Source organism: Pyrus communis, chromosome 2, assembly GCF_963583255.1.
Source record: "Pyrus communis chromosome 2, drPyrComm1.1, whole genome shotgun sequence".
NCBI lineage: Eukaryota > Viridiplantae > Streptophyta > Magnoliopsida > Rosales > Rosaceae > Pyrus > Pyrus communis.
Window position 1 is genome coordinate 28,290,228 of NC_084804.1, and position 15,340 is coordinate 28,305,567.

At 38.1% G+C, this 15,340-nt stretch overlaps 2 protein-coding genes across 3 annotated transcripts; both read right to left on the reverse strand.

The window, feature by feature from the left end:
* Positions 1-1,278: 1,278 nt before the first annotated feature.
* Positions 1,279-5,589, reverse strand: LOC137726228 (transcription termination factor MTERF2, chloroplastic). 2 transcript variants are annotated; one of them, XM_068465119.1, is made up of 6 exons: positions 4,906-5,589; positions 4,354-4,762; positions 3,867-4,082; positions 3,501-3,608; positions 2,053-2,327; positions 1,281-1,926 (listed from the first exon to the last, which is right to left on the reverse strand). In XM_068465119.1, the coding sequence occupies exons 1-6, from the start codon at positions 5,559-5,561 to the stop codon at positions 1,590-1,592; spliced, it is 2,001 nt and encodes a 666-aa protein (XP_068321220.1). In that variant the 5' UTR covers positions 5,562-5,589; the 3' UTR covers positions 1,281-1,589. The 2 variants fall into 2 exon arrangements, with proteins under 2 accessions (XP_068321221.1, XP_068321220.1); XM_068465120.1 differs by lacking the exon at positions 3,867-4,082 and having other exon boundaries at positions 1,279-1,926.
* A 2,876-nt stretch (positions 5,590-8,465) lies between these two features.
* Positions 8,466-15,139, reverse strand: LOC137726070 (probable LRR receptor-like serine/threonine-protein kinase At2g16250). The gene is made up of 4 exons (XM_068464932.1): positions 12,562-15,139; positions 11,196-11,324; positions 9,971-9,993; positions 8,466-9,531 (listed from the first exon to the last, which is right to left on the reverse strand). The coding sequence occupies exons 1-4, from the start codon at positions 14,523-14,525 to the stop codon at positions 8,915-8,917; spliced, it is 2,733 nt and encodes a 910-aa protein (XP_068321033.1). The 5' UTR covers positions 14,526-15,139; the 3' UTR covers positions 8,466-8,914.
* Between the last annotated feature and the right edge of the window lie 201 nt (positions 15,140-15,340).

Here is a 15,340-nt window from a genome sequence, read left to right on the forward strand (position 1 = left end):
ATTATTTCCTTGCCACAAATCCAAGTAGTAACAAAAGGCTCATAGGATTTAGGCAATGAATTCATCAAGATCAAAGCCTTGTCTTCATCCTTTATTATCTATCTCTTCAAGATTTGCCAGTTCAGCTAGAAGCTTGTTAAACTCTTCTAGATGGTCGATCATCTTTGTGCCCTCTCTGTATTGGAACTTGTACAACTTGCTCTTGAGATGCAGTCGATTCTCTACACTATTCTTCATAAATTTTGTCTCCAATGCAGCCTACAATTCCTTCGTAGAAGTTATGTTCATCACACCATACTTCTGTTGCTTTCCCAAGCATTGTCGAATTGTAGAACATGCATAAGCATTTAATCTTTCCCATTCTTCTTTCTTCATCAACGACATATCTCCTAACACAACCAAACCTTGTTGTACTAGGACATCTTGAACCTCACACTGTCACATAGCAAAGTTGTTCGTTCCATCAAATTTCTCAATTTCAAACCTAGCACTCAGAACCGTCATCTTGGTACCACTAGTGCCAAACTTTTCTTCAACATCATCACCACTGGTGGAATCACCAGTCTTCGTCATTACTTGGTAGTCACAACCCACATAAGAACCTAAGCTCTAAATACCATTTGTTGTGACAATCAAGCAATAAACAAAACACAAAACAATTTCAGAGTTCATGCAATATAGGAGTACCTCTCTAACAACAAAAGCTTTATTGACTACCAACGAATACAAGAGAAGTCACAAACACAAAGTGTTCTTGTATATAAACTAATGTCTCTCAAACTCTCCTCTTCTAAACCCCATCCCACAGCCATCTATTTATACTAATAGATGTCGTGGGTTTTACACAAAGTCCCTAGAATACATGAAACCAAATCCTATACTAAAACCGAATCTCAACCAAACTACGAAACATACACTGATATCTCGCGTACTAGATATCCCAATCCTTCTTTGATTCTTGTTTTAGTTTAGGCATATGTTGATTTAATGCTAAATCCAACAATGCACATCTCAGTTTTACATTAATTTGAACTCTTATGTATCTGCTTCACCTGGGTTGTCGCTTTTTACTGCATTTTGCAGCCATTAAGGTCTTTCCATTCCTTGCTTGTGCCGTTTTATCCGTTTCATTTTATACGATAATTTATCCAGAAGAAAACTAGGAACTGCTTGTTATGTAATTGCTTAATTTTACATCCTCTGCCACCCTCAAAATTGAGGCCTTGACATGAGCATGCTTTGAAACAAAGATTTAATTCAAGATTATCAACTGCATTAAACAAAAGAGGGTAAGAAGGACCCTGTATATACAAAGTATACATTTACAAGTTTAAAAAATCTATGAACTCAAATTTCAGGCTACCAACTTTGCTACCATGGATTTCCTCCTCTTCTGATAGCTTGACCCTTACGTCGGCAATATTTTAGCGTGATATGCCTGCTATTTTTTTATTTTTTATTTTTTATTTTGGACAAACGATGATGCTAATAGTTAGTTGTTAGAGAGAGAGAAATAGGTGGGGATGAAACTCGCACCACAGCGTATAGGTGTGGTATGCCTACTATGACATGTAGAGATATCGTAGAAATTACAGTTCTGCGTCACTATCACTGTCATCAAGCATATTTGATTCTGTCTCACTTTCACCGTCATCGAACATAGTTAATCCTGCCTCACGCTCACCGTCATCAGGGATAGTTCCCTTCACAGGCGAGTCTTCATCATCACTCATGTCGGAATTATACACATCTTCACTCAAGACACCAGATTCAAATCCTTGGCGCCTTTCAACTATAGTCTTGACCCTCTTCTCAAAATCTTCATCCGTGCAGGCCAGCATGTAGCGTAGTTTTAAATTAATACAATTCTCTGTAAGAACCTTGTGCCTCGGAATAATTCGGCCCTCGAGGGAGTAACTGAAAAACCTGGACAAGATCTCATTATGGTCAACGTCAATAGTAGAGAAGGAACACGAGAAATTATTACAAAAAGTTAATAGCAAAGTGAAAAGAAAAGCTTAAATTTGAATTCCAAAAGCTTGATGCTTTCACCTTGGAAACTCAATGAGGGCTTTCAAAGGGCGAACCATAGTTCTCCTCAAGTAACGGTACTTTGGACGAAGAACATCTATATTGTATCGCAGCAGCATGGGAAAATCAGCAATCATCTCACCTAAAACTCCATGATGTATGCCAAGTGATCGAAAATATTTCACATTAACCTCAAGCTTTTTCACAATGTTGCATCCTAAGAGCTCTGGTCCCAAAACTATAACCTTTCCAATATCCCTCTCACTAACTCCAGCTTTGGTCATCAAGAATATGATCTGTATAATATTCCAGTAACACGTTACAAGGGTGAATACCAGATGTTACTCTTTTAATTAAAAACTGAACCTGGATATTAAGGGCCCGTTCGATAACCACTTCGTTTTTAGTTGATATTTTTATTGGGATTAGTGAGGAAATAAAAGAGAGAAAAGAGGGATGAGCAAAGGTGAAGGAAAGGTGGGGCAAGGGACGTGAACTGTACAAAGAAGTTTACACAAGGTGCAAACTAAAACTGAACCATTTTTTGTAGGTTTTCTTTTCTAGTTTTTTTTTGTTTCCTACCTTCTAATTTCTCCCTTCCTCCACCTTTATCCACCCTACTTCGTTCCTCTTTCTCCATATACATTCCCTCTATCTTTTAAGAAAAATGAAAAGCTAAAACTAAAATGAAGGCTATCAAACGGGCCATAAATATTTATCATGAACCAACATAAAAGTAAAAGTCCAACCAGTGTAATCAGTTTCAACATGGAGCACTAAGATATACTTTGAAAAGTCACCACACCAAATAAGATTCATATCACACATCTTTCAAGCATATATCAGTAATAATCATAAGTTTCTCCTACCAAATGTGGTTGAATGGGTTCTGTCAAAACCTTTAAAAACAAAATGAGAAGCCTTAAGTCCTTCTCATCACAGCTATCTGTTTTATTGATACTAACTGTTTCATGAATACTATATCTAACGATCTCCAGGCTTTTCTCAAGTACACCACAGCCGATGAAGCAATTGAACAATTAGCAGTTTGTGACAACCAAAACTAATATAACTGTAAATTCTGTTATTTGATATCATTTAGTCTGTTGCTGCAATAAAGTTACTGTGCCTATATATTAAACTCAGAATTTAGGTTGATCCATTCAATCCCATGACCTGATTTTAATTTATTATTTTCATGGCTTTGAAGTTAACCCATGCACCTAATAGAATGGAACCTGAACCCACCCTCACTTTAACCAGCTTACTACAACAAGAAGGACAAGTTTCCGTGCTAAACTATTAGAAATCAACTGATTTATTTTTCTGATACAGAAAGATATATTATTGTGTGCATGCATGTGCACATATGGTGTGTGTTCAAGAGCTGTTAATACAAATAAATTACCACATAAACTTAAAGGAATGATAGGAAACAGAAACAGAACTTGAATAAGAAAAGAACAAACCGCTGGCCGAATTTTCTTGTAGAGGCTGTATGTTAGCAACGGAGGAAACTTTACAAGCATTTTGCCTATGGCATCATCTCGAATGCCTATGTCCTGAAAAAACTTTACCTGCATGTAGGAAAATAAACATCAAGATCATCATATGTGTGGTTTGCCTATTTACCGCTTAGCATTAACCTATTATGCATAGAGTTCATAAACAATTGACAGAACTACATAGTAGTCAAGGAACATGGATTCCTAAAACAGGATCCGGTGGAAGGTAAAGAAATGTAAAGAAGAATTCAGCTAGATTAGATAGTTTCAGGTTAGTTTCATGATATTAGGCATCAACAACAAAGTTCAAGCGCAAGAAGTGTGGCGTACCTTTGGCACAATGGTTTTCTCATAATCAACACAGAAAATTATTGGTTTAATGGTAAGCATTCTCCTCATACCATCACGGGTTATGCCATGGTAATACAAATACTTAACTAGAGGCTTCCATCTTTCCTCAATGCTACAACCCATCAGGTGTGGCCTAAATGCTAGCAATTTGCCAACGTCCTCGGTACTAAGACCAAACTCCTTCAAATAGTTAACCTGGACAAACAAGAGCAGCATCTCACTACATGTATATGCAAATCAGTAAGCTCAGTTTTTATTTTATTTTATTTTATTTCTGCATGTGTGTGTGTGTGTATATATATATATCAATACACCCAAACCATGAAACCGGTATGCAATTTACTCCACAATCTTCTAACTCAAACCGTAAAGCCCATGTCAGTCATGTCATGATACTTTGGAATAGTATGATACTGTACGATTTCAATTTTCAATCAATCAATGATCAGCAGAAGGAGTCGGCTACCTTTTGGTTCATCTCAACAAGAGTATAGTAGCCAAGTACCCTGGGAAAATCAAAGACCATTGTGCCAAAATCCTTTTCATTGATACCCATTTCAAAGTAAAACCCCGTACGAGCTTTCACTTCTTCTAAACTGTAGGACAAGAGTTGCGGGCATCGGCTCATGACACAACCCATCCAATCCCTCTTAACTCCATTGCTCTCCAAATACTCAACAATCTCATTCAACTCTTCATCGCTGCGCTCCAGAAAATGATCTCCAGCTTTCACAAGCGCAACCCCAATAAACCTCCCCTTAACATGAATGGACTTCAACCACACCGCAAGACGTCTAATCGAGCCAATGTCTCCCTTTGACAAGCATATCAGCTTCCCAATTTGGGGATATGAAAGTGAGTTATGCTTCAACCACCTATACAATCCAATTCCGTTAACCAAATTGTGGACACATAAATCCCTTTAAATCCAGAAATTTCAATCTCTTTGTTTCTTACTAACTAATAGCTCATGGAAATTGAAACCTTCAAAGGAAAAGAGTAAAGCTTTTGATAATACCTAATGCAGGGCACAACTTCGGAGTCTTCAATGACAATTTTGGCGCGAAAATTGAAGGTGGAATCTGAGAACTCCGGCGAGCGTTTCATGGCGGCAGCTTCGATCATGACGTAGTCAAGGAAGTCGGTCAAGGTCTCGGTCAGATTGGTGGCATAGGTGATTCCAAATTTGCCCTTGGTCATCATAACCTCCTTAAAAATCTCTGCCGTGACCTTCCGGCGAATCTCCAGAGCCCGCATTATCATCCGGTGCTCGTCGTCGTCGTCACGAAAGGAATCGAGGGAGGATGAGTCGAGGGAGATGGAGCCAGGGAACTGAGGAGTACGTTTGCGGAGGAGGGAGCGTTCCAGGAGCTTGGATTTGTCGTCGGGAGGGGGAGGAGGAGGGGGATGATGAGAGTTAAGGTTAGGGTTGGGAAAGTGGGAGAGGCGTTGGAGGAGGAGGGCGGTGGATTTGGAGTTGTGTTTGCGGATAGTGAGGTCTGGGGGGTCATGATTGTGGTCGGGGTGTGAGGAGGCGGCGGCGGAGGGGAAAGCTTTGGGGAGGATGTGGAGGTGGAGGTGGAGGTGAGATTGGTAATGGTAGAAGGGAAGTGGAGTAGTCAGTTGAGTGAGTGGAGAAGAAACCGCCATTTTTGCTGCTCCACAGCATCCCATGCGGATTATAGGATATGCATCTGAACTGATGTACGGGTGGGCAGAAAACCCTCAAAACTGTATCGTACCGTATAAAAAAAAACCGTATTGACCGAAAAAGTCAAATTTGAATAAAAAATCGAACCGGACTGTTAAAATTGGTTTCGGTTTCGATTTCGAATGAACAAAAACTAACAGGAACCAAACCGTTTTATTAATAATTAATCAATTAATTATATATATACACGCATGTTATGGTATAATAAGTTGAAAAATTAGCTTCACCAAGTTGCAAAGTAGTGGATCTTATCCCAATTAGGACTCACTCACCTCACCCTTACTCACACGGCCTCACCTTTCACATCCCCATTCCCCATTTCACACAGCTGACCCTCACTCATGGCCTCTCATCAAAACATATCAGCGATTCCTCAGCCCACAACCTCAGCTCTCTGCAAAGACCCTCGTCATCTCTCCTCTGCGACAGCTCACGACTCTTCGTCCTCCATCCTACCTCCTTAGTATTTTCTCTATCTTTTCTCATAATTGAGATTAGGAATATAGTAGTTTTCCATTCTCTTTTACCTGCACTATATATGTGTGATTAACACTGTCTAATTGAGTCATGCGACTCCTATCTTGCAAATGGGTTCCTTGCCGGTGTCATGAGTAAAGGTACGTAACATGATTTGTTCCCTTTTTTTTTTGTTCCATATAAGTTAGATCCTTCTCTTAGTTTATCATAAGAGTTCGGGCACTAACACAGTCTTCAACATAACCTTTTTTTTTTTTTTTCCTTTTCTATTTTTTAATTTGATCTAAGGGTTAATTTGTAGTTTTTTTTAATAAATATTTTGTACTTTGTCAATAGACTTGCAGGCCAACTCTTAATTCTTAATTCATCACAGAATCCTTGTGGAATGAAGGACATTTACCTAGATTAGTGAAGGTAGAATATAGGGGTAGGGATAGAGATCGTGAAAGGGATGATGGAGTTAAAGATAAACAAGAGATGGCATGTGTTTGACATTTACTTGATATTGCCATCCTGATTCTAACACCAACAACCCCAAAACGAATTATCTAATAATATTTTTATGGTTTCCTACTTGTTATGTATATTCCTTTTTCCATTGTTATTGTTATGTCTTTGTAAAGCAATCTCTGGTCACTCATGACTTGTTTAGTTGCATTTACAATAAGTCTTATACGAAGGAAGCTTCTATTCTATTGCAGAAGATAGCAGCTGTACACATTTGTACTCAAAATTGGTTCATGTCAAATAACATCTCAATTTTAGATGACGAGACAATCTTGGAATATATGGAGTTTTATGAAGCACTTGAAACAGGTATGAATATTTATTTTTCATTACTTTGTTTTTGTTTTTTTCTCTTGTTTTGTTGCATGCTTCCTTTCTTATTTTCCAATGAGTTCTTGATTTTTATATGTTCTAGAAAAAAGGAATGGTTACACATCTAGCATTGGGGATTCATAAACTATTCAGTCCTAATTTATCACCTTTTACTAGTGATGGTATGTATGTAACTTTAATTTTTTAGCACCTTCCTTACTAATTTGAGTTGTAAGATATATAATTTTGAATTCAACGAATAAGATATATAATTAACTGATACATGAAGGAGATCATATGGGATAGTTAAATTGTTTGATAGAATCTTGTGTTAAGCTAGGAGAATCCTAGAGGATATCTAGAAGTAGATATTGCATCCTCTTTAGGTGTGATTACTTGCAACGCTCACCAATTCCCAAATTGTAGGAACTCCAAGACATATAGAGGATCTGGCTGATTCCATACCTAATCAAATCTCTGTGTCTTGTAGAACAAGTATGGTCATTCTCAGCGAAATCGCTTGGACTTCACCCACTACTCCGAAAAGGATGATGATGGCACCACTGCTTCATCAATCCAGCTCCTCTCGAAGCCGTTAAGTCCATGATCGGACTTCTGAAGTAACTATATTCCAATCCTTCTTACTCCGACTCTGAAAAATTATATTCTCTTAGTATATATTAAGAGGGATATTATAATCACCTTTTACAACTCATAACAATATTATTGAATTGATGTAAGCTATCTTCCATTGATGGTTACAGGGTTTATTAGTCTTTTTAATTATTTTTTTATTGCTGCGACTAGTAGGAATAATGAAATTGTAGATACTGGATAGAATAACATGTCACATGCTTCCCAGTTCAATATCTAGAGTGCAAAATTCGAATGAGTAGACTCTTACAAATTATATATATAGATATAGATAGATATAGGTATATACCAAATTCAAACAATGAAGGAAACAGATGGCTGAAAAATAAACTCAAACTTGCTTTATTTTATTTTATTACAAAGTAAAGTTATAAACTGTTTTAATCTTTGAGGGGCGGACTCAAACTCGACAGCAAGGCACACATTACCGTAGTCAAACGACCTAAGCCACATCTGTTAACAAACTCGCTCCACTGCTATTATTAATTGGGAGCGGCTGCTCCTCTAGTGGTTAAAGGCATGGTTGTGTGTTCAATTTCTCCTAATCGTTTCAATTGAGTCCAAGTGGGAGCAATCATACCGAAACTGATTGAACGTGACCGGGTGGTTTGTGTAGTGTCATTTTATTTTATATTTTTTCCGTTTTCCAGCGCTACACCAAAAGGTTAAGATTCTCTTTTGATATCTTTTAGAATAGTACCGGTATTATAACATATAGTCCCGTTCTCTTAGTCCATCGGTGCAAGGATGCACTCAGACAGTTATAACACATGCTAGCAAAGGAGAAACTTGGACTTTGGGTTTGGTAGGTGACCTCACCTACCTACATCTGTTGAAAATGTGAAGGGTAAATGATTCAGGAATAACGGTAAAAGCAGTAGCCGGTAGAAAATGTAGAACTGAAATGTCCCAGTATATATAAAAGCTCACTTTCTGTTCCACAATTCCTTTTTTGGTGTTGTGTTTTCCTGCTAAACCCAAATGTGAGAATCTGATTTGAATGAAGAAATCTTCAACAATTACAATTTACACTGACCAGAAACTGAACAGGAACAGAACAAATCAATTACAAATAAAATTGTAGCCCTTCCAACAAATATGAACCCTATCCGCCAACGGCACCCCCCATCCTTCTCATCCTCAAGCTGAATTCACCATCCTGAATATCGAAATTTTGATGCAACTTCACAATCAGTGTTCCTTGAGAATCTGTGGACCATGGAACCACACCCATTTACAAAAATTGGCTTGAAACACCACCCAACTCCAAAACCAAGAGGCGCTTTGCAGGGGTACCAACAGACAGGCACTCAAATAAGCCTGCTGTGTTATTAACAAAGAATCAAGAACAGTCAAGGTGAATCCTCTAGTCCTGGTCAGGTTTTTCTACATCATGTACACCAGATGGTTCCGGACATATATCCCTAGAATGCCGTCTGCGTGAGGATGAATGTTCCCCGCCACCATTCGTCGGACCACTTCCCTGCGAACCACTGGTTCCTGAATGTTTTAAGCCACTTGCTCCTTCCCCTTTCATAGTTGAGGCTCCTGGGATGACCACTACCTCAGATGAGCTGCGCCAGCTACCAAACACAGCAGCATTCCAAGACCCTCTGGAAGAGGCTGTTCTGAGCCTTGCAGAACCGGAGCTATCTTCCCTCACCACCTTCAAAGGGTTTTCCAAAGCCTTGAGAATATATCTCATTAGGGGACGCCTTGAGGGCTTCGGATTTAGGCAGGACCTGGCCACAACAGCCATGGCCCACACTTCCTCTAATAGGTCGTCATCCACAATCAGTGATGGATCCACAATTTTTGTCACAAGTTCTTTATCATATATACTGATGTAGGGTAGTATCCGATCTAACAATTCCTTCACGTCGGTGTCACTGGAAGCACTTATGCCCAACTCACCTGTTACGAGTTCAAGCAACACCTTCCCAAAACAGTAAACGTCATAGGCACACACTGCTGTTGGGGAGCCTGTACATTTCAGATAAACATAAAATTCAGTACTAATTAACAGATTTGGAAGTACAACTACATGCTATGACTCTGGTGTGTGTAAACATGCAGAAAAGCTGGAGTGAAAACGTATGAGACTTTCAAAGGTGTCAAATTTTTTTTTTTCTTGGACCCTCTCAATTCATTTAAAATATACATTAGAAATTTATCTGACAAGATCATTATATGCTACCACTTTCTATAAATAAAAATGAAGCCTTAGAGAATTATTAGACATATGATGGTCATTCTTTTATGCCTCAAAGATCGAAAAGTCAAATTAGGCTTTAAAAAATAAAAAATAAATTAACATATATAACTGTCCCAAAGAGCTGCAAGTCTGTTCAATGCTAGGAGAGAAACAAAAGTGAAAAAGAGCTAAAATGATTTGGGGTTCTACAACGAGATATGTACGTACCAGAAGCACCATGTTCAGATGACCTGCATTGTAAAGAAAACTGATGAGAAGTTTGTACGCACAAATGCATCAAATCTTTACAGATGATGATTAAAACAAAAAATCCAAACAAAAAAAAAAAAAAAAAAAAAACAAAACCTCAGTGCAAGGTTACACGCAATTCAGCAAAGATCAGCAAGAATGTAAACAGATCCAATTTGATAGGATCAGCATCATGAGTAACCTTGCCCCAGGCGCTAGTTTTGTTTAAGGGTTAAAGATATTAATACGAAATGTCTAATGTCTTTTACATTGAAATTATGAAAACCGCATATAGTGAAACGAGAAACAAGTATACAATGCACCTAAGGTTAATAAAACCCGTAGACAAAAGATGAAGTAGGACAAAATAGGGTTGATTGAAGTGGCTAAAATTAGAGAAAAGACAATCGTGGACGATTGGCAGATGACGCAAGAAAGAAAATTCACGTTCAACCATCAAGCATTTTGTGATAAAATATGGAAAGGCGTACCGTTGGAATATTCAGGTTGCTTGAATAGGTTTTGGGAAACTTTTGGGGTAATTTTATCTTTCCTTGTCCAATAAGTATTAGGTTTCATATTCTCTAGTTAATTAGGATTTTCTTTTATGTTTCCTTTATTCATTAGATTTCCAATTAATACTAGAATTTGGGTTTGATGCCTATATAAAGGCTTATCTTGGTTCAGATTATTCATATTATTACCAATCAAATTCAGAGGTTTTCTCAATTTTCTGGTGCACTCTGTTTATGATATCGGATTTGACGCTTGTCGATCCTTCATCTTATGGGAGGGTAGTGCAGCTAAGAAGATAATAGAAGAGACTCGAAGATGGAACTGATCATATGGCATCATGAGAATTAAAATTTAACCAAAAAAAACAAAAACAAAAAAAAAAAAAGAACAAACTTATTTAATATAGATTATATTGCAAGGAGTTAATAAACAAGGTAGTCACAGAAAAAGAAAAATATGCAAAATTGCAAATATACGGAGCAAGAAATAGATATAAAAGCACAAGCCTTTTTATAAAAAAAGATTAAAACATGTCATTGTCATGTATTACCATAGTAACTCAACAACAGACTGAATAAATAATATGTCAAAATAAATATTTATAAATTCATACACAATGTACATCCATGAATAGTCACAGTTCGGAAAGAGACAAGTGATTAGATGAAATTATTGACAGGACACTTACTGTGGCAACCGCAGCAACCTGGTAATCCTGCTTTGATGAGTGTCCCCTTCTTGAGAACGGACATCACTCAGGCTCCCTAGCCGCACTTCAAATTTATCATCAAGAAGTATACTACTTGCTTGAACATCCCTACAAAAAGAAAGTTATATCATTACTTAGACAAGAAGAATACAGAACTAATAGAGATGCTCTCCGTCGCCTACATAAGTTAATCATTGATGGAAGTGCAAAGATTCAGCGCATAAAAATCTTCACTCTTCAAATAATTTATGTAAAGATTCCAAAATTTTGCTCTATTTTTTGTGTCTACCTAGAGAGGAATCGTGAAAATTTCTCTTTACATTTTTTATATTCAATTAACAATCTTAATCAAACATAAATGCCACAATCATCATTCACTAGCTGTCTAACCAATCATGTTTTCCAAGTTGGTTAAGTCGAATATCAAGCTAGTACCATGGGTCCATCCCTCAGATAAAATCATTACCAGGAAGCTTATTGATCAAATCTGCAACTTCCACATTTTGTTTATGACCCTTAATTACGGTACAAAGTTAAAGGGAAACAATATTCTTAAAGTTTTTCCCATCACTTCTGCATTCAAAACTCCATTAACTAATTCAGTGTAACTGCCATCTGATACTTCATTATACTGGAGAAGATTTAGTCTAAAATCAAATTGGCATTTGACAAGCATCTGACTTTATGCCTCAGGGATATTATAATCGCCACTTACAGGTCACAACCATATTATTGGTACTGAGCTATTTTTATAATTGAAATAAAGCAAGTCAAAATATTATCTTCCCCCTAAATACGTCAAACACGTTACGTAATTCTTATCCGCTGACGTTCACAGGGGTATCTTGGCCAATATACCTGACCATCTCTCAGTTTCTTTAACTCCTCTGACTCAGAATAATAAAATTTTATGGATAGAGTAAACAAATGCTATGATCATCTTCTTACAAAGCCAAAGTCAATCTATTATACCGTTAGTTTCAATTTCATGGAGACTTTGAGATGAATGGGTAGTTGTGAAAAATAAAATTTTATGAATTCCCAAAATTGCTCAATGTTGCACAAAAAGCCCTTAAAAATCATGACCACAACATTCTATTGTTGAGGAAACATTGCACTACACAAATTCCATCTAAAAATCAACTTTGTGTATGTTTGTCTATATACATTCAACGTTATACGTTACATGTATATAAGTATGTATCCATCTCAAACAGTGAATAAAACAGATGCTATAGATGACAAATAAAGCATACAAAATAACAAGAACCTGATTGCTGGAGAATAAAAGAAACGTATGAGAAGAGAATGATTTAAACATAAAATATTTAACTTTTCAAGTTACCTGTGCACGTAGGGGGGATTGCATTCATGATGCAGATAGGAGAGACCCTCTGCTGCGCCTAACGCAATCTTTAATCTCGTTATCCAATCCAACGACTGTAAACTATCATCCTCTGTGCTGGGTTTCTTGAACAAGGAATTTGATAAGTCCCCATTTGGCATATATTTGTAGACCAGGAACTTCTCATTCTCATTCTCTAAACAGTGTCCCAGAAGGGGAACAAATCTTGCATGTGACACCTTACTAAAGAAATCCAATTCCTGTAGGTATGCTTCCTTTTTAATCGAGCATAAATCAATCCGTTTGATGACCACAGGGATCCCATTTTCCAAGACCCCCCTGAAGAGATCCCCTGAGTGGCCATTTTTTATCAAGTTTGCATTGTTGAATTCACCCGTGGCTTGAAGCAGCTGCTGATATGTGAAAGCATCTCCTACACTAGAAAAGTTAATCGGCACTCCTGGAGGTGGTGGACCGCCGCCTGCAGTAGCTGGCCCCACGTCAACTCCTCTTTGAGTTGTTGTTCCCCTCTTGCGTAAACATAGGAGTAGCACCACGCAAAACAACACTAAAAGAACAATCAAACCAACTCCCCCTAAAACTGCTGCCAAGATGATCACCTTTTTATTGCTCTTCCCAGGAGGTTTTGCTAGACGTGGTTGTGTAGACTCTGGCTGTCCAAAATTATCAAAAGCCAAACCCCTATTAGCATAGAACGAAGAGCATTCTTTCAATGTCCTCTGATTCTTCACATTTTGGAGGCAATTGCTGCCAAGAGATGCATTTGTGCCTACATACCCTGGCACACCACCTTCAAAATAGTTTCCCGAAATATCAATATCGCTGAACCTTCCAAGTAAAGGCGTTAGACCTCCATAGAACAGATTCCGAGATATATTGAATACTGCAGCAGTGGCATTAGCATTCGAGCTAGAATTGGGCAGCATACCAGTGAAATTATTGCCAGAAACATCAAGAAGGCTCAATTTGGGAATTGACCACAGGACATTAGGAAGACCACCCGTGAAACCATTTTTTCTCAGAACTATGACCTGCAACTGCGTCAGTGTTGGAAACAGATTATCTGGCAAAATCCCACTCAGCAAATTGTCTGCAACTATCATTTTCTGCAAGTTCCTTAACCCCCTAAAATCAGAAGGCACTGACCCGGCCAATAGATTGGCACTTAGATCAAGGTCAACCAAACTACCAAGGTCCCCAAGTTGCGGAGGTATTGAAGCAGACAACATGTTGTTTGAAAGATTCAAATACTGAAGATTCGATAGGGTCCCAATGCCAGGAGAAATCGACCCCGATAAGTAATTCCCAGAAATGTCAAGCACAGACAGATTCCCAAGGTTGCCAAAGGATGTAGGAATGGATCCAGTAAGGCGATTTCGTGAAAGATCAAGAACCGAAAGGCCTAGCAGCTGGCTCAAACTAGCAGGAATTGTCCCAGTAAGGTTGTTATAAGACAAATACAGAGCAGTCAGATTGGTTGAATTTCCCAGACTCAATGGAATAGCACCAATCACAGAACAAGCACTGAGATCAAGCACTTGTAGGGAAATGAGTTGTTGTCCAAACCAGTCGGGAATCGAACCCGGAAGCAGGAAATTGGAAGCATTGAAAGACTGCAAAAGGGTTATATTGGCTAAAGCATTGACAGAAAATTGTGGGTTTCGACTGCCAAGTCGAGTCCTTCTAAACCCAGAAATGTTAATCCCAACAACCCTACCATTCCGGCATTCAACTCCTCTCCAGATGAAGCAAGGGTCTGCCTTTATCGGCCAGTCTCTGCCTCTCAACCCCAACGACGATCTGAGTTCCAGCAGCGCCGCCCGCTCAGCAGGTGAAACCGGTGGCATTGGCGGCTGGCTCGGCTGCTCAAATGTGGGCTCAAACAGCAACCCCACCACTACCAACAAGAAGGCGCACGATACTACGCTTCGCTGATCCACCATGACTCACAAAAATCCAACCATGCCCATCTCTCAACTCTCTCTTCTCTCTGAGGAAAAATATCAAACACTTACATTACATGTGTTTGACTACCACGGAACTGCCCAGAATTACACCTGCCCATTGCACAGTAACATTGCATTTCTCTCTCTAAAATCTCAACTTTTTCTCTTTAAAAAACACGAAAAGGCAAATGGAAGATTCTTACCTCAAAATTCACACGCTTCGATTTCCCCCACTACAAACTGTTGAGGGATGGGAGGAGAGAGAAGGAGAGAGACGCAGACAAGTCTCTCTCCACTTTCGTTGCTTTCCTTCTTTCTCTCTCTAAAATCCTCCAAAGAGATCAAAAGTAAGAAAGACACAAAATTTAGAAACAGAAAATGGAAATGGAAAAACCCATTAAATTAATTATTCTAATTTTTTAGAGACAGGGAGGGACAGACAGTGGCTGGTCAAAGCTCCAGAGATCCACAGTGGACTATCAAATTGCTGCTCTGCTAAAAGTATTTAAATTAAAATTAAATTAAAAAAAAGAGAGAAAACCTAAGCAAGTGGCTTCGGGTTATGACTCTCCAACAAACAAAAACAATATGAGAGGTTTTGGTTCGATACTCCGAATTATTAAATTTGTTTGACTGTGATTATAATTATATTGAAATTCTCATAACCTTTTCGTACCAAAAAATTAATAAATAATCGCAGCTTATTATTAATTGTTCCTCATTTTTTAAAACAAAAAAAAGGAGAAAAAAAAAACCTGAATTTTCTCTCCTACTTTTGTTTTTTAAATTTATTTGGTTTCTTCTCTGATAAA

Excerpts from the sequence above, each read along its gene's own strand:
- LOC137726228 (XM_068465119.1), bottom strand. The coding sequence starts at position 5,561 with ATGGGATGCTGTGGAGCAGCAAAAATGGCGGTTTCTTCTCCACTCACT. Across the intron at positions 4,763-4,905 it reads GAAGTTGTGCCCTGCATTAG|GTGGTTGAAGCATAACTCAC; the intron begins GTATTATCAAAA and ends TGGATTGTATAG. Across the intron at positions 1,927-2,052 it reads GCCCTCATTGAGTTTCCAAG|GTTTTTCAGTTACTCCCTCG; the intron begins GTGAAAGCATCA and ends GATCTTGTCCAG.
- LOC137726070 (XM_068464932.1), bottom strand. The coding sequence starts at position 14,525 with ATGGTGGATCAGCGAAGCGTAGTATCGTGCGCCTTCTTGTTGGTAGTG. Across the intron at positions 11,325-12,561 it reads AATCCCCCCTACGTGCACAG|GGATGTTCAAGCAAGTAGTA; the intron begins GTAACTTGAAAA and ends TTCTTTTTGTAG. Across the intron at positions 9,532-9,970 it reads ATCTGAACATGGTGCTTCTG|GCTCCCCAACAGCAGTGTGT; the intron begins GTACGTACATAT and ends TGAAATGTACAG.